Here is a 24,616-nt window from a genome sequence, read left to right as displayed (position 1 = left end):
TACGACATTCCGTTGATAAATTGCTCAGATTGAGTGGATTTCTGATACCCTGTCCCATGATTTAAACAGGTGCGCTTATATGATGAAACTAAACAACATTTGACTTTGCTCCTGGATCTGGCAGCTGCTCGGGTAAACAGTAAACAGTTCAGTAAGAGCCAACTTTGGGCTTCAGCGCTGTAGCATTCCTGCCTCAGAGTTAGAAGTTTCCAGGTTCTGACCCTGCTCCAGAAAGACTTGGCGTGCAGAGACCCAGAGCTGCTCAGAATTACAGGCTGATATCCAATGGGATAATCAAGTGTGTTTGTCTTTGGATTGTGGGAATCCATAAAACCCACCTGAAACCCCTCGATTGGTTGCTATATAGAATTCATATCACAGAAGGAGTATTCACTTTGTAGATGCCAATTCTGATTGGAGACATGGCTGAATGTTTGATAGCCTGATATTTTCAGAGAATCCCTACAATGCACAAAGAGGCAATTTGGCCAATTGAATCTGCATCAACTCTCCGACAGAACATCTTATCCAGGCTCTATCCCCGTAATCCCATGTACTTACCCCATTAATCTACACATCTTGGGACACTGTGGGGGAATATAGCATCGCCAATGCACCTAATGTGACACCTTTGGACTGTGGGAAGAAACCGGAGCACCTGGGCCTCCTTCTGCACTGTCGGGATTCTAGGAGCAATGACCTGCCTTCTGGTGCCATGTTCGTATTTGCTGCTGCGTTGAGGCTCTTTTCCCTATGTTGGTCTTCCTGACAACACATATCCAGCAAAGTCACAGTGACAGGAAGCCCAAGGAAATTCAGGCCCTTTATAGGCTGTCAGATTAAAGCACTGGAACAGAAGGTGAGGCAGAGATGGGTGGCTGTGTGGTAAAGATTAGATTAGGTTCATCAAAGGATTTAGTTACATTTGCTTTTGGGATGTTTGCAATACCAGAAAACAGTAATTACTGCCCATTCTATATTCCCTGAGAATGGTAGATAAATCTTTCCAAGAGCCATCATAGTAACATGGGTTGAACGTCTTCCCTCTGTGCTCTAAGATTCTGTGTCTTCCCTCCATTATGTCTAGCCCCAGGAATGAACCGTACATTACACTTTACTAAAACCCATCAGAGAGCAGGAGGTTTGATGACTATCAGTTAACCACTCATATTGTCTTCACTTTTCAAGGGAAGCTACGATGGCCAACAGACGTGAGCGATCAAATTCGGCAAGTGGTGAAGCTCTCTACAGGATTCTAAATTTGCCAAAGAAATCAACACCAGAAGAGGTCAAAGCAGCTTATAGGTAGGATCATTGGAACAGAGGAATCCATTAAGACCCTGGAACCTGTTCTGCCGTTAAAGTGGAGCAGAATTAATCTGCATCTTTGCTCCAATAATCAATCATTGCCCCAGTCTCCCCGAGAGCTTGATTCAACAAAACCTACATACAGATCTCAGTTGTGAAATTTCCAGTTGTTCCTCCAGCCTGAACAGCTCCTTGGGTACGAGAGTCCCAATTTCCAGAACCCAATGAATGAAGAAATAATTTTAATTTTATGGCCTCTTGATCCAGGCCAGAGAAGGTGGTCTGGAACAAGACTATATAGTGCTAATTAATATGATTAATCTCAGTTAAATTACTGGAATTATTTGAACCAGGTGCTCAAGGTGATCAGAGGAGATACATACCATTTAGGAACAGTAGGCTATTTGACCTTTTGAGCTTATTTTGCCATTCAATAAGCTCATGGCTGATCTGTTGGTGTTTCAAATACCACATTCCCATCTATCCCCCATAACTTTTGATTCCCTTGCCTAACAAGAATCTATTTACCCCGCCTTAAACGGTTTTACTATGTTTACCTTCCCATCTCTGATTGGAAAGGCTGGACTGACAACTTGTTTCCACTGGAGCTTAGAAGAGTGAGCCGTGACTTGATTGAAGCGTATGTGTTACAACTGTACAAAACTCTGGTGCGGCCGCACTTGGAGTATTGCGTACAGTTCTGGTCACCGCATAATAAGAAAGATGTGGAGGCATTGGAAAGGGTGCAGAGGAGGTTTACCAGGATGTTGCCTGGTATGGTGGGAAGGTCTTATGAGGAAAGGCTGAGGGACTTCAGGTTATTTTCATTGGAGAGAAGAAGGTTACGAAGTGACCTGATTGAGGCATACAAGATGATCAAAGGATTGGATAGAGTGGACGGTGAGAGCCTTTTACCTCGGATGGTGACGGCTAACACAAGGGGACATAGCTTTAAATTAAGGGGCGGTAATTATAGGACGGATGTCAGAGGTGGGTTCTTTACTCAGAGGGTAGCAAGGTCATGGAATGCCCTGCCTGTAGCAGTTGTGGACTTGCCAACTTTAAGGGCATTCAAATGGTCAGTGGATAGGCATATGGATAACATTGGAATAGTTTAGGTTAGAGGGTCATTAGATTGGTTCCACTGGTCGGCGCAACATCGAGGGCCGAAGGGCCTGTACTGCGCTGTAATGTTCTATGTTCTATAAGATCCTGAACAATCTCAACAAGGTGGATGTGGAAAGGATGTTTCCTCTTGTGGGTGATTCCATAAGTAGGGGGGCACTTACTTATTTAAAAGACTACTTAAAATTAGGGGTTGCCCTTTCAGGACAGAGATGAGGAGAAATTTTTTCACTGAGAGGATTGTACGACTTTGGAACTCCGTTTCAGAATGTGATGGAGGTGGGGTTATTTCGTACTTTAAGGCAGGGATAAATAGATTCTTGTTAGGCAAGGGAATCAAAGGTATTGGGGATAGAAGGGAATGTGGTATTTGAAACACCTTCGGGTAAGCATTCTCCAAGGCGGCCTTCATGACACACGACAGCGCAGAGTCGCTGAACAGAGACTGATAGCCAAGTTCCGCACACATGAGGACGGTCTCAACAGGGATCTTGGGTTCATGTCGCACTATCTGTAACCCCCGTGACTTGCCTGGGTTTGCAAAACCTCACTTACTGTACTGTCTGGAGACAATACACATCTCTTTAAACTGTGATCAGTGCTCCTTCCACTCACATTATCAGCCACTTCAGGTCTTGAACAGCAGGTTAGGTGTAAGGATTCGCATTCTAATCAGTAATCTCTAAACTATCTGTGCTTTATATGCTCTGTCTGAGGCCAGAACTCTCCATTCATCTGACGAAGGGGCTAACCCGAAAGCTTGCGAGTATATTATCAAATAAATAGGTTGGACTAAAACCTGGTGTTGTCAGACTTTTTACTGTATTTGAAACACCAACAGATCAGCCATGAGTTTACTGAAAAGCAGAGAAAGCTCGAAGGGTTGAATGACCTACTTCTGTTCCTACTTCGTATGTATCTCTTCTGAGCACCTTGAGCATCTGGTTCAGATAATCCCAGTAAGAATACTTTAATTTAACTGAGATTAATCATATTAATTAGCACACTGATAGTTCTCCTGATTCAACACAGATTGAGTGTCAAGCCCAGGACTGCCATAAACTGTGTGATTCTGTACCGTATTGTGTGACAAGTGCCACCGCACAAGCTAATTGAAATCAACAACAACTTGCGTCTATAAGGCACCTTTAAAGTGGCAAATGTCACAAGGGCTGGAATATTATCACCGTTCACGCCAGTGGGATTTTCCCATCCCGCGGCAGTGAATGGAGATTTGGCTGGTTGCCAAATTCTCCGACTTCACTGCAGTGGGAGTGTGGCATGAACAGCAGGTAAAATTGCACACGAGGTGTTTCACAGCAGCAATTATCAAACAAATTTGACAGGGAGTTATGCAAAAGCAACGTTTCAAAGAAGGAGAGGTAGAGAGGCTTATGAGGGATTGGCAGAGCCTAGGGACTAGGCAGCTGAAGGCACAGCCATGATGTACCTGAGGCCAGAATTGGGGGAGTGCAGAGATCAGAGAAAATTAAAGAGAAAGGAAAGGGTTTAACCTATTGAGGGATTTAAAGAGAAAGATGGAGAATATTTAAATTGGGGTATGGCCAGACTAGGAACCTAGCAGATCAATCACTGAGTGTGGGGTAATGAGTGAATCAGACTTGGTGTGAATTGGGATATGAGCAGCAAGGTTTTGTATGAGTTCAGGTTTAAGGACGGTGGAAGGTGGGTGGCTTTCCACCAGATTACTAGAATAGTTTAAGAAGGATGTCTGGTTTCTGTTATGAAGATATGCATGTGCCAAATATTGGACTTTTTAGGATATGGATTTCCTTTCAGACAGACTCAAGTAATTTCAAATCCAAAGCGGGATGGCCAAATCAAATTACTGCAAAGATAGGAAGTCCGCAAAATCCATTGCAGGCAATGGTTTTCATGGGGACTCTTTAAGTAACCCTCTTTCTACCTGTCAAGTATATCTATGGAGGCAGCCACAGTATTCAACAATGGAAAATGAACCATTCAAAGGTTAATTAATTGAACAAAAGACCAGATTCTCGCCCCTAAATTATCAGTGTCAAATTTGCCTAAAAACTGGAGTAAATCACATTGTTTTTTTCCAGTGGGAGTTTCAAAATGAATCTCCCGTACCCTGTGCACTGCAGACTGCCCGAGCATGATTCACGTGAAAATCTGTGGGCAGGTCCAATTCCTGCTGGAGAGGCCAGCAGCATAGTGTTGAGTGGGCCATTATGCATGCATCAATCTGTGAGCGCCGAGGTAGCATGTGCACAGTGGCCCCTGTCTGTTGGCTTCCCAATCGCTGGCCAGCCTGTGACCCCCGCATTGCTGGCCATGTGACCCCTCCCCCCCATGGCCTGATCACTCGCTCCCCCCCCCAAACATGCCTGGGCCAGCTTTCCCCCCCACGCTCCCCCCAAGTCCTAATCTCCTGATCCTCCCTACTCCTGCAGCAACCCCATCCCTCCTCCCCCGCAGCTCCAATCTCCCTGCTGCAGCAGCCGCTCCCCAAAGCCCCAACACCCCCCGTCAGGCCTCCCCCTCCCTCCCCTCAACGGCTAGCCCCAGTTGCTGGTCTCCCTCTCTCTGTCACCATCCCGACTACAGAGTGGTAGCGGGGCCCCCACCCACTCATATTGCGCCTCCCCCCCCCAACAGACCTGCCCCCCCATCAGGCCCCATCCCCATTAAGTCCCACTTCTTTGGCATTGCCCCATACCTGATGGGCAGTGCCATGATGCTCTTTGGCATTGGCATTTTTCCATTGGGCAGTGCCAGGAGCCCAGGCAATGCCAAAAGGGCAACCCCCTGGCACCCTCTAGGGGATCTTGATTGCCTCCCTTTATTCTAGCCTGGTCTGGCTGCCAGCTCCCCACAAGTGGGGAGCTACTGTAAACCCCACTGGAGTGTAATACTCCTGGCCAGGGTTGGAGGAGGTGGAGCCTGGGAAGGGACCAGTGGGCCTGCAGACTTCAGCCCTGGGCCCACTAATGCTATTTAAAGTAGGTTAAAGTTACATCTTGAATACAGTAGGCAGTTTTCTGGCGAGGAGCTGACAGTGCCAGAAATCTGGTGCTGCGCAGAAGCTGTGGTGGCCACTGGGGAACCCATGAAACAGCCTCTGCTAGAGTCTCCCAGCCCACTACGCAACAAAAGCAGCACAGTGGGATGGGAGAATTGCCACCGCACCGACACCACCTCCCCCCCTCAGTGTTTTTTAAAGAAATGTTTCCAGATGAGCTAGTGATGTTTTTATTGGAAAATGTAATTACTTTATTTTCAAATATTGGCGGTTGGAGAAAAGTCACACATCCAACCAAGCCTTTTGTATGTGTTTGAAGCACATAATTGGGACAGGATGTCAGCAACACTTGAATGAAAGAGAGAAAGGCCCCTGCTCTCTCTCTTTCTCTCTCTCTCTCTCTCTCTCTCTCTCTCCCCCCCCTCACCACCATCACCACCCCCCACTCCCCGTCCCATCTAAAGCCTAGGCCCTGTCTGCTAAATTTGACCGTGTCTTCATTGTTGTAGTAGACAGAGATTTTAAGAAGGAAGAATTCAATTTCAGCAGTGTCCCCAGAGAAGAAGAAAACACCAGCTACAACTTTGAACTTCCTCAACTCTGAAAACAAATCCATTGAATCATATCTACAGCCAGATAAGAAAGCAACCAACGAACTGTGAACTTTTCAAATGAACTTTTTAATTGGTCCAAACTATCCCCTCCTACTGTCTAATCAGTATTTGCGTGTGTGGGTTTTGAGCGCGTGTAAGTTTGTGGAAGTTGTGACGTATTTTTAAGATTCTGGTTCATTTTTTAGTGCAAGAAAAAGCTAACTCCATACTTTGTTAAACTGCCTATTTATTTAATAATCACAGCAAATAGACAGGTAAGTACACACAGAATTGGCAAGGGTAACTTCTTTTAAACAAAAAAACCCCTGCTGCAGCCAAACAAGCGTGTAACCGAAACTTGGGGACTAGCATTTGAATTGACCCACAGTCAACTGGGACCCACAGAAGCGGAGAACCAAATTGGTCGTGAGAAGTAATTAAAAAATTCCATTACAAGTTTTTTTGTGGTGCTGGAATACTAACAAAATGTCCACATTCTAAGCCAGGGCCTTCCTAGAACAGGGTGACATAACCCGGGACAATTTAAAAGTTCTACTTCTTACAAGGCATTTAAAACCAGAGATCCATCCTAAAGCTAGGAAAATGGACATCCCGAAACATGTGGCAAACCACTTGGACGTTGAACCTGAAGGAGCCGAAATGGACAGACCAGTCTTAGCAAAGGTACAACTGGAACGGCAGGGACTTGAGGTAGAAATCAAAGAAAAAGAATTCCAGGGCAAGGAGAAAGAGAGATCATTCCAGGAAGAGGCACAAGAATTGGGTTGAGGGCAATGCCAATTCAGGAGGGAAAAGTCCCTACTGGTGGCGGCACATTAGCACAGTGGTTAGCACCGTGTATCACAGCACCAGGGACCCAGGTTTGATTCCTGGCCTTAGGTCACTGTTTGCACAGAGTCTGCACATTCTCCCTGTGTCTGCATGGGTTTCCTCTGAGCGCTCTAGTTTCCTCCCACAGTCTGAAAGACTTGCTGGTTAAGTGCATTGGCCATGCTAAATTCTCCCAAAGTGTACTCGAACTGGCGCCGGAGTGTGGTGACGAGGGGATTTTCACAGTAACTTAATTGTAGTGTTAATGTAAGCCTACTTGTGACTAATAAATAAACTGTTTTAAACTGAAGACATTCCAAGTGAGGGATCACCCCTAGCTCAGGACACAGCGCTGAGCTCTTCGAGCTTGTGTTACAAGTTTTTGTGTCAGTGTTTATTGGCTGTCATTTGATTCTGTGTCTGGCCGTAATGCAGAAGGCTGGCACTGAAATACCATCCAGATAAAAATTTGGACAACCCTGCAGCAGCCGACCTATTCAAGGAAATAAACAGAGCCAATGCCATACTCTCTGATGAAAAGAAGAAGCACATCTATGATTCTTACGGCTCAGTCGGGCTGCAGATGGCCGCCATGCTTGGGGAGGATGGAGAAAACATCCTGGCTTCACAGAATAACTGCTGCATGAAGGTGAGCTGGTGTCCTGCGCCTCTTGTTGCAAGCACTGTTTGGACATAGATTTTGTTACATAACCATTCACTTCCAATCACTCTGTCCCTATGCTCCTATCATTGGTGAACTGACACATCTATTCTTGCGTTATCCCACCTTCCCATGTACTTTTGGTTACCCGATTGGATGATTCCTCGTTATATGTTTATCCCAAACCTCCAGTTTATTTACATGAGGTATGAATAAAAGTGTTCAAAGAAAATGAAAATAACACAGAGCAATGTTTTATTTTAGTGCCCCTATAATTATTTTCTCTCAGGGTTTGCTCTCAGTGTCTGGGACAATCCTGAAGCCCATCACCATGATTGTTTTGCCCAGAGTGCCAATGCATTTGCTGTGGGACAGTGGGACCATGAGTCAAATGACATATATGTTCCAAATTGTGTCTCCATTCTCCCTGCCTTTTTCCGAATCAGTTGAGATTCCATAGCCATTGGATGTCCTCTAGCCTCTTCCCAAGTTACCATTCTCCACATATAAGATGGTGAGCATTGGAGATTATTCAACTATTGTGCCACTGCAGCTTGATACAATCCTGTTCTCTCCTTGATATTGGAGAGTGAAACTTTAATCCATCTTCTCTTATTCATTTTCAACTTCAGATCCTCTGTTGCTTAAGTATCAGCCTTGGCTCCATGGCAGTGTGCCCACCATCAGAGACAAGCGAGGCATGGTGGCACAGTGGTTAGCACCGCTGTCTTACAACACCAGGGACTCGGGTTCTATTCCGGCCTCGGGTGACTGTGTGGAGTTTGCACATTGTCCCCAAGTCTGCAGGGGTTGCCTCTGGGTGCTCTGGTTTCCTCCTACAGTTCACAGATGGGCAAGTTAGGTTGATTGGCCATGCTAAATTGACCCTTCGTGTCAGGGTAAATATATGGGGTTATAGGGATAAGGACTGGGTGGGATTGTTGTCAGCACATTGGGCTGAATGACCTCCTTCTGCACTGTAGAGAATCCAGGCTGATACCTTGGTGCAATACTGAGGGCACGTACATCAGAATTCCAGCCTATTTTCTGGTCCTTCTGGTCACTCTAGACTAACCAGATGGGATTTCTGACAATCAACAATGGTTTCATGGTCATCAGTAGATTCTTAATTCTAGATTTCTTTATTGAATTCAAATTCCACCACCTGCCACAGTGGGATTTGAACCTGGGTCCCCAGAACATTAGTTGAGTTTATAGATTTATACCACTCGGACACCGCCACACGATCTCCCATTATCTTTCAGCATTCCTTAACCTACTTTTCATTCTCGTACCAATAACTTCAGGTTTACACGTCCCAATGGATCTGTCATTCAAACTTTAGGTAGAAGACAGTTACAGAAATTCATGAACAATCAAATGACTTTGATCCATCACTTTGAGTGTTATTTTTCCACCATTGCGGACCATTTCAATTTAGTCTAATCAACACACCTCCTTCCTATCACTTTTATCTAACCAATGGAAATATGTCAGCCTACATAATGCCATGTGTTCACACATCAATCAGGCTTCCAATCTCTCAAAGGCTTGTTGCAAGTTACAGAATCTGTTTATATCAACTTTAATGAGATCAGCTAGAGTCAAAGAATTATTGGATAGTTGAAGTAAAGAAATTAATATAAAGTATAATCAATTGCAGTAACATCCATTTAACCATTTCCTAACAAATTGGTCCATTCAAAAATTGAACATGCCTAGTCCAAAACTAGCACTGCATTTTCTGCCTTTAGTATTGGGACTCAGGTCCTCGGGTTTAGTTGGGAGAAGATTGTAATGATTGGTCTCGGTTACTTGGTTTCTGTAATTGTGCACTGACTTGTTTGCTTGTCTTACAGTTCTTGGCCTATTTCTGTACGATCATCACTTGCTGTTGGTGCTGTTTGTGTTGTTGTTTCTGCTGTGGCAAATGTTTCCCAAAGGTTGATCGAACCAATGTGTGCCAAGAGGACATTCCCACAGGTGAGGAACACACGGTGATGGAGGCGCACGCTAAACATCCTTTAGACTTGTTTGAAAATGCTAACTCCTGTGTCTATCCATCTGATTTTCACCCTGCCTTCCTAAAGATATTGATTCTCATTGAGATTATGGAGCATAGCTACAGGGGGAGGCCATTCTGCCTCTCAGACCTGAGCCAAATTCCATTAGATCACAGCTGATCTGTATCATAATACTGTTGTTTACCTACCAGTGATCTATATCTCTTACCTAACAAAATTCTATCAGCCTCCAACTTTGAAACTCCTATCATCCTCCCAGCACTCCCAGTCTTGAGGGAAAAAGTTCCAGATTTCCATTAATCTTTGTGTGAAGAACTGACTACACCCCGAACAGCCAGATACAGCTGAACATGACCTGATCTCTGCCCATTCTCCAAACACCTGTGCTTTCGAGTAGGTGACAAGGACATGATCAGAAGTGAGAAGTGCTTAGGTTGATCTTAGTGCTTAGATCATGCATTCCTAGGTGATAGGTTTCAAGTTAGGGTACTGGAGGAATGGGTTTCAATGGAAGAGGTAGGGCACTGGAGGAATCGGGTTTGATAGGATGGATAAGATATTGGGGGATGGGTCTTGATGGGAGTGTTAGAGCACTGATGGGGGATAGGGCAGTAGAGGAAAGGATATATTTGAGACAATAAGGGACAAGAGGAATGGACTTCTATAGGAAGATTAAGAGACAAAATGGGATTCTATGGGAGCCTATAAATACTGGAGTCATAGGGCAGGATTTTACAGCTTTGCTCATCCGGAAACTGTAAAATCACACCTGAAGTCAACGGACCTTCCCATTCTCAGCCCCTCACCCACTCTGACTCCTGTGGTGGGTGGGCTGGTAAAATTCTGGCCATAGAGTCATTGAGATATACAGCATGGAAACAGACCCTTTGGCCCAACTCCTCCATGCCGACCAGGTTTCCTAATCTGAACTAGTCCCATTTGCCTGTGTTTGGCCCATATCCCTCTAAACCCTTCCTATCCATATATTGGTCCAAATGCTTTTTAAATGTTGTAATTGTACCCGCCTCTACCACCTTGTCTGGCAGCTCAATCCATATCCACACCACCCTCTGTGTGAAAAAGCTGCCTCTCAGGCCCCTTTTAAATCTTTCCCCTCTCACCTTGTAACAGGTTTTGATGAGTAGCAGAGACAGGATATTCAGAGAGATTTTAGGAATAGATTGATGAGCTTTGTTGGAAGTGTTAGGATATGAGAGGGTTAGTTTCAATCAGGAAATTGGGGTAATGAGGGGATTGTTGGGAGAGTTTAGACACAAGAGCGGTTAGCTTTGATGAGACATGGGTAAATTTTCCAATCCCGCTGCCTACGGGAATCATCATGGATTGGATGGACAGTTTGGCAGACCATTTAAATATCTGCTAATCTAGTGCAGAGATTTCTGACCTCGGGGCAGCCGTGACTGGCTTCCCTTCCACTTTATATTTTTGTCATTGTCTTTCAATCAATTCTTCAGCTGAGATGAGAAAACCTTCTGGTTTCTGGGGTTCAGTGCAATCGAGATGGTACCTTTACCTACGAGACCATAATAGCACTTGGAGAGTCAAAATTCCTTACAGAATGAAAGAAAGGCTTTCATTTATGCAGCATTTTCACAAATTCAGGATGCCTCAATGAGCTTTCCAACTAATGGAGTACAAAATGTAGTCACTGTTATAATGTAGGCATGGGCAGCAGCCAATTTGGGCAGTAATGTGACAATGAATATGAGTTTTAATATGTTAGCCGACAGATGGCACCTCCAACAGTGCAGCACTCCATTAGTATAAAACCTCAATCAGGTCCCCCCCTCATCCTCCGATGCTCCAATGAAAACTACCCAGGCTTGTCAACCTTTCTCCATAGTCCATAACCTTCAAATCAGAAGGCTTCTGCATCTCCAATGCATCAACATCCTTCTGGTGGTGTGGCGACCAGAATTGTACATATACTCCAAATGCAGTCTAATCAAAGTCTTATACAGCTGCAACATGATTTTCCAATTCCTACACTCAATGCCCCAATCGATGAAGGCCAGCATGCCATATGCCTTCTGGATCACCTTGTCCACCTGAGTTGCCACCTTCAGGGAACTGTGAATCTGCACATCTAGATCCCTCTATATGCTAATATTACCAAGAGCTTTACCGTTTGCTACATATTTTCCTTCTGCAGTAGACCTTCCAAATCAAATCACCTCACAGTTGTTCAGGTTAAATTCCATCTGCCATCTTTCAGCCCAGGTATCCAGCTGATTTATATCCTGCTGTATGCTCTGACAATCCTCCTCACTATCTGCTACTGCCCCAATTTTTGTATCATCTGCAAATTTCCTAATCAGACCACCTACATTTTCCTCCAAATCATTTCTATATATTACAAACAATAGAGGCCCCAGCGCTGATCCTTGTGGAACACTGCTTGTCATAGATATCCAGTTAGAAAAGTACCCTTCCAATGCTATTCTCTGCTTTCTATGCCCAAACCAGTTGTGTATCTTACCAGTTCACCTCAGATCCCATATGACTTCACCTTCTGTATGAGCCTGCCGTGAGGAACCTTATCGAAGGCTTACTAAAGTCCATGTATACAACATCCACTGCCCTGCCCTGGTCAATTTTTCTTGTCACTTCCTCAAATAACTCAATCAAGTTTGTGAGACACGACCTCCCCTTCACAAAACCATGCTGCCTATCGCTAATAAGCCTATTCTTTTCCAGATATGAGTACATCCTGTCCCTAAGAATCTTCTCCAGTAATTTCCACCCCCCTGCATGGGTGGCATAGTGGCACAGTGGTTAGCACTGCTGCCTCACAGCATCAGGGTCCCAGGTTCAATTCCAGCTTCAGGTCACTGTCTGTGTGGAGTTTGCATGTTCTCCCTGAGTCTGCATGGATTTCCTCCAGTGCTCTGGTTTCCTCCCACAGTCCAAAGATGGGCAGATTACGTTGATTGGCCATGCTAAATTGCCCCTTAGTGTCAGGTGGATTAGCAGTGTAAATGCGTGGTGTAACAGGAAAAGGGCCTGGATGGGATTGTGGTCGGTGCAGACTCAAAGGGCCAAATGGCCCCCTTCTGTACTGTAGGGATTCAATGATTCATTGATGTAAGGCTCACCGGCCTGTAATTTCTTGGATTGTCTCTTCTGCCCTTCTTAAACAGAGGAACAATATTAGCAGTTCTCCAATCCTCTGGTACCTCGCCAATGGCTAAAGAGGATACAAAGATTTTGGCCAACGCCTCAGCAATTTCTTCCGGCTAGATTAGGTGCTCAAGCCTTTGGAGTGGGTGTTGAACCCACAACCTTTGTGTCAGAAACCAAAATGTTATCCAAGTTCCCACACAACATATTCCTTGTTATTTGATTGCATTTACTTTGAACGTTACATTTTATTTTTCTGTTGCAGATGATTCAAACCCTATTCTGGATCAGCCATTTACCATTCACAGCGAAACCAGTCCATTAAACCAGGAGTATGATTACAGCTACAATGCAGTCAAATAAGGAGAGATCGGACATTTGCCTTCAGCAAAGATAGCTCAATTCAACCCTTTGTGGACTTAGTAGAATTTTCAAAATAAGTCACTATTCTCTATCATCTAGCATTCGATAAAGAAACCTTAAGGGCCTAAGGTACACAAGGCCATTTAGTCCATGAAGCTCATTCCTTCCACAGACCATGCATAATCCATTCTACCGTGGACTGTGATCAACCACAGATGCTGTAGGGATGAGAATTGTGTCCGTCCATTGCAAGTTCTTTTTGACACAGGTTTCTCCACTGGGAGTCCACTCTCTGGATCCAAGAATTGCCCCCAGTATTCACACTGAGTGAAAAATCATCTCCCTTCCTTTTCAGAAAATCCAAAGCTTAATTCACCATTATCCCAGCAGCCCAGGAACTATCAAGACCAGTTGAAATTAGATATGAAGATGATGCCTTACAGGTCAGTGCAATGGGTGCAGCAACTTGCTTGGCATTAACTTGGGCCATTCTTAGGGGTCTGCCACTGTTGTTGTTCTCGGCTGGCAAGACCATGGTTATTGCTCATTCCTAGTTGTCTTGAGAAAATGGGCACTAACAGTCATCCCTATTGTCTGGCTAGAGTCAGACATAGCCCTGAGCAAGTACAGGCCGCAGGATCCCTTTACTAAAGCATTTTTGTTGATTTTTACTTAATAGTGCATTTGCCTCTTTTGTCAAATTTTATTTCACAATTTACCATGGTAAGATTTGAACTTTGGGCGTTTAGGTTTCTATAAACTATAAAGAGTGATTTTATAATGCCACAAATTGGCTGATAGAAGCACAGTTGGTATCCATCTAATGCTTTTCCTGTACCTCTGCATCTAACTGCTCTGTAAATTTTGCTTTGCAAACAATGTCATGGCTGACCTCCATCTCATGGTTTTTAATCACTGGAAAATAACATGAAGATTTGAACACTCAGGTGCCATTTAATTTCTTTACCAGTCTGTTCGAGATTCTTTACACCAAGGGGAAACAGTTTTTTGCTATCTATCCTAGGGAATTCTTAAATCATTTTGGAAACATTAATTCGTGGATCCCTCAACCTTCTAGACAATGTAGCCTGCCGTCATAATTTAAGGTTTTGATCTCTGGTATGAAGGGGTCACCTATGTCCCAGATATCCTGAGGGATAGGGTTTCTGTTTGAGCATTGCACCCCCTCTCCACCCTTGCACTTGGCTCAGCTCAATGCAATTAATGAAGAAAATATGAAATATTGAAATACTGTGCAATAGGCCCTGAGATGCCTTGCACAGAAAACTTCAATTACTGTCTTTGTATTAAACAAAGAGCCACTCAATGAAGATTATTTTAAGGGAAATGGCCTGGGTTTTTAAAAAATCAAATACATGAGGGTTGAAGAAGCTGCATGACTTAGGAAGCCTCAGTGATTGGCCCATGTTGGGAAAATGCAGGTAGCTAATACCCTAATGCAGGATTTGTTTAAGCAGTGAATGCCTTGCTCAGCAAGATACTGAGCAATCCTAAACCTAGAAACTTCTACATTCAATTAGCATCCAGTGCAGAGTTTACTGAATTGAGAGAGTATAGCAGACGTAGTGTCCCTGGTTTGGGGAGGTTAGGGATAAGCCAGCTCCTCAACTTCCCCTCACAGCTGAAATGTATGAATGGAGGTGAAGAACTTGGAGAAATTCAGCTTGAATACACTGCGGGAGTCAGAACCTCTTACATCTTTATAACCCAATAGTCTAATCCGTATTCACTGTGGATAAGGAAGCTTTTTGAGATGTTTTTTTCCACATTAAAATAACTATAAGCTCACTTCAAACTCAGGGCAAATTCTGTTCCTGCATCAGCCGCTGTGCATACTGACCTAGATTGGATCCTGATCCAGCAATGCCTCCATTTTTTAAATGCTCATCCTTATGTTCAAATTACTCCATGGCCTCAGCTTCTTCCTTCATCAGTAAACTACTCCAGTCTTCCAGGATCCTGATATTCCTACAACTTTGCATTTCCCAAATTTCTACCATTCCACAAGGGCAGCTATGCCCACGGCCTAAGGTCTGAAATTCCTTCCATAATCCTCTCCCTCACTACCGCTCGCCCTCTTTCTTCTTGAAGATTTTCCTTCAAATCTACCCCTTTGACCAAGTCTCTGGTCACCTGCCCCAATATTTCTCAAGATTTGTTTTCAAATTTTGACAGATAATCAGTCATGTGAACCAGCTTGGGACATTTATATAACTTTTAAGGCACTGTACAAATGTGTGACATCTCTATCCAGTTGCTGGCTTTAGAACTGGATAACACTATGGGTGCGATCTTATCGCCCCCTTCACATCATGCTCACCTACAGCGAAGTTGGAGAACTTGGCGGCTAGCCAAATCTCCGTTCATTACAGCAGAATGGAAAAATCCTGCCGGCATGAATGGTCGGAAAATTCCAACCCGTGGAACCATTACCTATTCAAGAGATGATCGAACCAGAGTGTCTCACTGGAATTTCTGTTTATAGCTATATATCTTACTTTCCAACCTTATGCCATTTTGTCAAATATTTTAACAGCTGACGTTAATTTCTAGTTACATGTCTTTTTAAAGATGGGAATCAGATATTTTGATTCTCTGATCCACCTGTTGCCTTAACATTCACAAGCTCAGCGGGCAAGTTCAAATAAGGTCATTTGCGTCTTATTTTGATGCACCCATTCAAAAAAACTCACAGTGCTGTCCCACCCCACCTTACTGTGCAGATGTTGAACATTTTAAAATTATTTTAAGAGTATTGCCTCCACTATCCCATGCAGAGTCTATTGCAAGCACCATTGGCTATCAGTGCTAAGATCTCCTGACTTCCATTGTAAATGTTCCTTTTCCCCGTTTGTCCTTGTCCATCTGTCATACTTTATTTGCAGCACATTCTGCTTTGTTTCCCTACTTTATCAATTATTTTGCAAAACTGGACAGAAAAGAGAGAGAAAGAAAGCTCCTCTTATTCAGCAGGCCTTATATCTCACCATCCCCTGAAGGAACAACCTGGAGTTAAGTTCAGAAAAAAAAATGGGAAATTAATTCCCATCCCATAAGGTAATCAGACAAAGCCCAGGGAATCTGGAACATGATGCACCAAGATTTACTCTTCCTCCTTAACCCTCCAAAATAGTATGTAAAATTACATCGAATCAAAGCATAAAAACAGGCCATTTTGTCCAATTGGTGTACGCTAGTGTTTAAACACCACACAAACCACCTCCTACTCCAATTACTTCTCCCCATTCCTCCCCATTCGCCCCCATATCCATCTCTCCTCTTTTCCCTCACTAAAGCTTTCCACTGAGTGCATCAATGCTGTCTATTTCAACCACTTCATCTGTCAGCAAGTTCAACATCCTCACCACTCCACATAGCAAAAGCTGACAATGTAAAATGACCGGACAACTGAATCTTCGATGGATTCAAAAACTAACGTACAGTACACAAAATACCATTGGGTTCAATCCCACTTTCCTCAGCTTGACCCTAACCGCCCACCTCACCTTCAGACAATCGACCTCCAACTCCATCACTGTTTTATGAGTGGCAGATTTAAAGAAACAGTTCTGTACGGGATTGGAGGAAGCCGTGTCCACTCATCAGAATGGTCCCAAACAATGGTCACACACTTCCTACTGCACCTTATCTCTCCTTCCCTTCCATGCCCTGTGCCAAAAATGTGCCCACCACCCCTTTGGAACTTGTAACATTCCCCCTTTGCACTGCTCCCCCAACACCACCCCCAACCCAACCCCTCTCTCTGGCTGTGCCCCAGGATCAGTCTGTTCACTGTCAAACCATTGGGGCAGGGGCAGGGTGGGGGTGGGGGCGCGGAGGTGGGTGTAAGATCCAGAGTAAATGGGTCTTTGCGTTGTGGAACTGTGGACATTTAAAGAAAATTACAACAGAAAAGCGTGAAGATACTTAGGACATGAGGGAAAAGGATTCTTTAAATATTAAAATTTTTTTGCACAATTTGTAACCATGGAGACATTCGGCAATATTTCTGGTGACTGACCTTAATACATCAATGACACCCTGAACAGGATACAATGAATAAAAAGTGCTGTGTTATTGTGAAAATGATAATTTGTATGTAAATTTGAAGTGACTCAATGGCTAAGAGCACAGCTCACTGAAGATTTTGGCTTTAAATTGAGCCATTCACAAGTCTGCAAAAAGAAAATAAGTTTTAAAAATTATGCATTTACATTTCACCTCTCACATTCTCTGACCACAGATATCACTTACAGAGGCACATGTGGGGTGATTTTGGGGCCGCACTCTCTGTCTGCAAGAATGGTGCATGGGCGCAAAATCTGGAGAGTGAGATTCGCACCGGCGAGTTTCCGAGTTCTGACCTTATCGGCCCCTCGCTGGTGGAGTGCTGTAAAACACCCTGTGGGACACAGAAAGCTCACTTTAATATGTTAGCATATCATAAGTGAGCACTGTCTCTCCAGATATTGAATCTGCCCAGAACGTCACGTCAGTGCCATTTACAACAGGTCTATGGAAGCGTGAACATGGTGCCTGCACCTCCGATTTTGGGAGGTGAGCGGTCAGGCAGTCAGCACCCTCTGCAGTGTGCACTGCTCAGGGGCCACCAGAGGGGTCTCGGACGACATGGATAATTTCAACTCGGGGCGGGGGTCCCAGAATTGCCATTTCGGGGAGCTCCTCGCTTGCTAACCTTCTCTATCTTTCATGTCCCCTTGCTCTGCAGGGGTTGTAAGACTGGTATGCAGGCAGCCTTTTCTGTTTCCTCCTTCCTGGGTTCCTGTCCATATCAACTGAAGGAGTGTCCTTCCTTGGTGGGGACTGACAAGAGGATGGGAGGGACATAGCCCTGCCATTCTCACACTCTACAGGGTAAGTGCGAAGTTCCTTAAGCTTGGAAGTATGAACACACAGGGTGGATGCTCTGGGTGAACAAAGTAAAATTTATTGACAACCATTTGGAACAAAATGGTGACCTTACTGCAACAATGCCTATGTTCACCCATGCCCACTAAGTGTCTACAGTTTATTAATCTTTCTCATCCACTATGTCTAGGTTTCTCCCCAGGATCTACAGCTGAGGTTGAGGCAGCCTGCTGACTTCCATGCCCTTTGGCCTGAGATCACTCTGGCAGACTCCCCTGGGAGTTTGTGACCTTGAGGGACCAGGCCTGCTTTCAGGCAGCACGGATGTTTGACTGCTTCCCTCCTCGGTGTCAGGGAGAGAGTCACTCAAAGGACAGAGAGTGTCAAATGGACCAAAGACACCTAGGGTCCCCTGACTGGAGAGCCCCAGGCTGTACTCCTACTGATCCTCTTTCTTTCAGGTTTTCAGGGGCCTCTGGGCTCCTCCATAGGAGGGAGAGGCATCTGGAGTGAAATCCGGAAGCCCGGCCATCTTTGGAGCTAACACTCATGGATCCCCATCAGTGCCTACACCATGCAGTTGAAGCCCTGCACTATGATGCGGACATCTCCTGCCATGGAGTGCATATCCTGCACCAAGGTCGCCACTGCAGTCACCACCTTCACAGTGTTGGCCCCAGTGCACAGCAGTGATGACACATTCTCCTTGGATAGAAGGCGATAGGACTGCTCCAATTTTGGCCTTGCACTACAAGGAGGGCTGCTGTCATCCCTCGTGACCCTGCCTTTCCAGCTCCAGCAGCTGTGGTACACAGGGCCCAGGGACACATCATTGTCCTGGGGCGCGGCAGAGTCCTGGACTCCAGTATCCCTCTGAGTGCAGGCTCCCTGGATGCCCCATCTCCGTCTGCAGTGGATCATCAGCTGTGATGTGCTCACAAGTGAGTGATCCAGAAGCCTGCCTACTCATTGGGCCCACTGAGGCGTGAGTATCTGCGCTGGTGTTGGGTGTGGGTGACAGCTGTAATGCATCTTCCATGGTAGGGTCAGAGAGGGTCCCCCTCTGAGCAACTGAGGCACAGGGGGCATGAGGATGGTCCGGCCTGTTCCACTGGCTTACTGGGCTGCATGCCCAACTTTACCAGCACTTCCCCCTTTACCACCATGTTCGCACATCCGGAATCAGTGCGAAACAGACACGCTCCGTATAAGTCCGATTTCGGCGTTCCATTAGTGAAGGTTAGTGAGGAGGTAGGTGCCGAGTGTCCAATGGCTCTCTGCTTGAGATCGGTGGGGGGGGGAGGGGGGACAGGGAGGAGGGCCCGCTATCACTCTACCTGAGATCAGTGGGGGGAAAGGGGGCCTATGGCCACTCCACCTGAGATCAGTGGGGGTGAAGCAGGAGGGTGGATCACTCTGCCTGAGATTGGTTGGGGGGGGGGGGAGGTGTGAGGGACCTTCGATCAGTCTGGGTGACGGAGGGGGTGGGGAGATAAGGCGGTCAGTAATGTTGTGGGGGTGGGGCAGTGTCTCTGGGGGCTAGGGGAGGCATTATCCAGCCGGGAGGGATGTGGTAGGGCAGCGACATTCTATCACTTATTTTTTCTGCGCGTGCGCATCTGGAAGCGTTAAGCCCCGCCCACAGACTTGTGCAGTGCGATTCAGACTCGCTGATATTCTTGCAGGCAGAGTGTGTGTGGGGGCACCTCAGAACGGGTCTAAAAGTCAGATCTAAACCATTCCCAGTTTCAAATCTGCTCAGCACTAGGAATGAAAATGCTAAAATAGGGCCCATAGAGTTATAAAGGTTTATAGTATGGAATCAGGTCCTTCAGCCCAACGTGTTCATGCTGCCCCTTTTTTTTAACTACAAAACCTGTCCCAGTTGCCTGCATTTGGTCCAAGACAGTTGCACTACTCATTGAGCCGTCACTGACGGCGCCATGAGTTTGGTTAATCGTTAGACCTTGCTACATGAGTTCAGTGCAGAGCCTGAAAGATGCACCTTTTAGTCCATAAGGAGACATGGCCTGACAAGAGAAACTGTTTTCAAGATAATCATACAAAAATAATTGAAAATCCCTCAGTGAATTGTAACACCCTGAACAATTAGGTTAAATTTTCTGAGAGGCTCATTATGCTACCTCCATGTATTAATTGTGTCTCAGCACACTGTCTGGCTCATGTGGAATGGCCAGTGGAGTGAGGGCAACTAGTGACTGTGGGACTGTTCTCAACTGGGAATCCCTGAAACCTAGACTGTATTAAAAATATTTAGCGAGATAGCCTCCACCACTTCAACGGGCAGAGAATTCCAGAGATTCACCACCCTTTGAGTGAAGAAGTTCCTCCTCAACTCCGTTCTAAACCGCCCCCCCCTTTATCTTGAGGCTGTGCCCCCTAGTCCTACTATCCTTTCTGAGCGGGAAGAGTCTCTCCACCTCTATCCTATCCATCCCATTCATCATCTTATACGTCTCAATGAGATCTCCCCTCATTCTTGCACAAGGACACCCAGATCCCTCTGGACAGCAGCATGCTGCAATGTTTTACCGTTTAAATAGTAGTCCATTTTGCTGTTATTCCTACCAAATTGGATGACCTCCCATTTCCCAACATTATACTCCACCTGCCAGACCCTTGCTCACTTACTTAGACTATCTATATCCCTTTGCAGATTTTCAGTGTCCTCTGCACATGTTGCTCTGCCACACATCCTAGTGTCACCCCTAAATTGTGACACACTACACTTGGTTCCCAACTCCAAATCATCGAGGTAAACCGTAAACAATTGCAATCCCAACACTGATCCCTGAGGCAGACTGCTAGTCACTGATCGCCAGATATCACCTTTGGCTCTGTAAACTGCCAATGAATCAAAAGATTGTAGAGTCAACTCCCATATTCCCAGAGACGGGAACGCATAATCTGGTGGATACTCCCAGCTCAATACGGAGGAAATGCTGCACTGTCAGAGGCGTTGTCTTTCAGTTGAGATAGTAAATTGAGGTTCCATCTGCCTTTTCAGTTGAATGTGAAATGTTATTGTGAAAAATGATCCCACAGCACTATTTCCAATAAGAGCAGTGGGATCTCCCCAGTGGCTAGGAAGGGTGGTGCGTAGAAGTTGCTTGCCGGGTTTCTTACTTTACAACAGTAACCACATTTCCAAAGTAATTAATTGGCTGGAAAGTGCTTTCAAATCTCCTGAGCTCATGAAAAGCACTATAGGAATGCAAGTTCTTTTTTTCACAGTTACAAGATGTGCTTTGTCATTGCACATTAGTGACATTTCACATTGAGAGAAGAATGTTAATTGAGAAAACACTCACAGAACATTTCTTTCAGAAATGTTTCAAAAAAACTCAAACACAATGAATTGTGTTAAACTGCAAGGACTATTGTTTTCTTGACCCAGAATATCAGCCATTTTATCACATCCGGCAAACAAGATGTATCAGCTTTTCATTAGAAAGGAATTACAGTCAGGACACCAGGAAGCACCGAGTCCTTATTGAATAATGTCAAGGAATCTTGCATTTAAATGGAATTGTTTCATATCCTGTACGAAATATAAAGGGGGCCATTCTCCCAAAAAAATTCTAGTGCTGAATTGGTGGGGAAAATGGTATAAATCACAATTGTTTTTTCAGTGGGAGGTCAGACTCAAATCTCCCACACTCTGTGCACTGCGGAGGTCACAGTTGTGAATATTATTCAAAGCTCAGAGGGGCGGGGTGGAGAGGTGTTGTTGTGGGGGCGGGTGGTGGGGCGGGGTGCTATTCACACCAGAGTATGACAGTTCCGGCCCTCTGTGCATCTGCATTGGCCCCGAACTGTCAGACTGCAGCTTACTGGCTAGCTCGATCACTGGCCAGCCCAGGTCCCCCACAGTGCTGCCCCTTGCAACACCCCCATGACCCAATCGCGGCCCACTCAAGCATTCCCAGACCAGCCCCGACTTCCCCCCAACTCCCACATCCCAGAGCAATGAAATCTCCAGCCCCCACACTCCCAGCAGTGACAATCTTATCCCCACATACACACCTACCACACCCCCCCCCCAACAGGAGGCAGACCCTGTGGCAGACCACAATCCACCCCAGCCAGCTCCAATTGCTGGCCTCTCTCCAGCCCTGACCGATCCCCATGCAGAGTGGCAGCAGGATCACCCACTCCTACTGATATCTCCACAGGTCACCCCTAAGCACTGCCCACAATAGGGACCTGCCCCTAGGCCCCACCAACTTGGCAGCGACCCCTAGACCCTGTCCCCTTGGCACTGCCTGACACCTGGTGGGTAGTGCGAAGGTGCCCCCTGGCACTGTCCAAGAGGCAAAGTGCCCGTGCCCAGGGCTGGCACTGCCAGAGCACCCATGCCCAGGGGCACCACCCCACTACCACCCAAAATGCGGGGGACTCCGATTACCCTCCCCTTCACTGCAGCGGGGCCTCCCGCTACTTCCCTGAAAGTGGGGAGCTATTCTAAACCCCGCCAGAGTTAATCACTGCTGGCAGGCTGAGACATGCTATCGGGCCCGGAGAATTCCATGCCTGGAGAATTCCGTGCGGGCTTGATAATCACATTTAAAATAGATTTAAAATAGATTAAAATAACTTATCTTCCCGCCGGTTTCCAGTGTGGTATTGATTGCACCTACTCTCTGGCTGTGGGGGAGACACACATGTGTCGGGCACGAATTCAACAATCTTGCGAATCGGCACGTGCATGCGTCTCCCATTCTGACCCACCAAAAAAACTCGCGGATTAGAATAGGAGAATCGCCCTGAACATCTTTGGCAATGTAGCATTCGCCTTGCTGCAGCACTGGAATATCAGGTTCAATTGTATACTCATTAATCCATGGTATGGGGCTCAAATGCACAACTTTGCAACCAAGACATAATGTGTAACCAGTTGAACCAAGCTGGCACAAGCTATTGGATTGTATGGGTGCATCTTTGTGCAATTAGGTTCAGATTATCATTTAGATCACGGCATTGTATCTTATGATTGGGTGGGAATGTTGATATTCAATACCTAGGTGCACACATTGCAATTTGGAGGCGATGGCTGAATGGTATTGACACTGAACTATTAAACCAGAAACTCACCTAATGTTCTGGGATCCTGGGTTCAAATCCTGCCACGGCAGGTGATGGAATTTGAATTCAATAAAAAAAGTCTGGAATTAAGAATCTACCTTTGTTCAGTGTTGGAAAAACCCATCTGGTTTACGCATGTTCTTTAGGGAGGGAAATCTGCCATCTCTACCTGGTCTGGCCTACATGTGACTCCAGAACCACAGCAATGTGTGTTGATTCTCAAATGCCTTCTGAAATGGCCTAACAAGCCACTCAGTTGAATCAATCAAGGGCAATTAGAGATGGTCTATAATGCTGGCCAGCTAACGATGCCCATGTCCCACAAATGAATAAAAATATGATAATTTGCAAGGGGTATCATGGGTTAACACCCACTGTGCTCACTGACCTATACTCTCTCCCGATTCAGAGAATTTTAAAATTCTCTATCTCGTTTTCAAGTCCCGTCTTGGTCTAATCTTCCATATCTCTGTCACTTCCTGCAGCCCTTAGCCCTCCAAAATCTTTGCATTCTTCAAATTCCGGGATCTTGCACATCCCCATTTGGCAGCCATGCTTTAACTACCCAGGACGCATTTCTGAAATTCCCACCCTTGACATCTGTACATCTTTCCGTCTTTCTCCCTTATTACGCTGTCCTTAAAACGTGAAATGAAAGCAGAAAATGCTGGTAATACTCAGCAGTTGAAGGAGCATCTGCAGAGAGAGAAACAGAAGTGGGGGGGGGTGGAATTTCTGCCCCCATTTTCAAGGGTCAGCATCAGTGGTTGGTGTGGAGAATCCCATGGGAGCCCAAAAACACATTTTATGCTGGCGTGAATCCTGCTGTGACTGTCCCCACCCTCCCGACAATGACATCATGGGAATCCAGACTTTGAATGACATAATCACAATTTGAATAAATGTAAATGTCATTATCGCACCTTTGCACCTCATAGTTGTCCCCCCTCCCCACCTGATCCCCACATTAGATTGTGCATTCACCTCGATTTGAGAGCAAGCCAATGTGAATCACAAAAGGTTCCCCATGACATGCACCTGGTCAGCCAAACCAGCAGTGGCATGCAGGTGAGTACATCTCAGAGGGAGGAGATCATGCTGGGAGCAGTGCTAGGAGCAGTGCCAGGGGACAGTGTCAGGGGGGTGCTCTGGGTGGGGACAGTTCCATGTTAATTGGGGGAGACTCTGTTTTTAATTCTTTGCATCTTTTAAAAGTGAAGTTACTAGGTGGGTGGGTTCCGGTGCATCATGGGACCCACTGTTGGTGCGGAGTCTGCACGTTCTCCCCGTGTCTGCGTGGGTTTCCTCTGGGTGCTCTAGTTTCCTCCCACAGTCCAAAAATGTGAGGATTACATTGATTGGCCATACTAAATTGCCCCTTGATGACCAAAAACTTGTGTAGGTTAGGTTGATTGGCCATGCTAAAATTATCTCTTATTGCCAGGGGGATCAGTCAGGTAAATATGTGGGGTTAAGGGGAGCGTGGGGTAATGATGAGCCACACCAAACACCTCAGATATAGGCAGGACAGAAGATCCTGCCAACGAACAAGGGCGAGCCACTTCTGCTG

The 24,616-nt window shown here is 45.7% G+C and overlaps 1 protein-coding gene across 5 annotated transcripts in view; it reads left to right on the top strand.

The window, feature by feature from the left end:
• The window catches only part of LOC145357948 (dnaJ homolog subfamily C member 5-like), a 31,859-nt gene extending 15,538 nt beyond the window's left edge, over nucleotides 1-16,321 (top strand). For 4 of the 5 annotated variants that reach the window (XM_080211548.1, XM_080211546.1, XM_080211547.1 and 1 more), the window contains exons 2-5: nucleotides 1,189-1,305; nucleotides 7,297-7,510; nucleotides 9,382-9,505; nucleotides 12,953-16,321. In XM_080211548.1, the coding sequence (XP_080067674.1) occupies nucleotides 1,199-1,305; nucleotides 7,297-7,510; nucleotides 9,382-9,505; nucleotides 12,953-13,050 (543 nt within the window). In that variant the 5' untranslated portion in view covers nucleotides 1,189-1,198 and the 3' untranslated portion in view covers nucleotides 13,051-16,321. Of the gene's footprint in view, nucleotides 1-109; nucleotides 133-1,188; nucleotides 1,306-7,296; nucleotides 7,511-9,381; nucleotides 9,506-12,952 lie in introns of those variants that run through there. The other variant, XM_080211549.1, reaches the window with a different exon arrangement.
• Nucleotides 16,322-24,616: the final 8,295 nt, after the last annotated feature.

The sequence above is a fragment of the Carcharhinus amblyrhynchos genome, chromosome 24 (genome assembly GCF_965287045.1).
Source record: "Carcharhinus amblyrhynchos chromosome 24, sCarAmb.v2.hapA, whole genome shotgun sequence".
Classification (NCBI taxonomy): Eukaryota; Metazoa; Chordata; class Chondrichthyes; order Carcharhiniformes; family Carcharhinidae; genus Carcharhinus; species Carcharhinus amblyrhynchos.
This window is presented reverse-complemented; position numbering and strand designations above follow the sequence as displayed.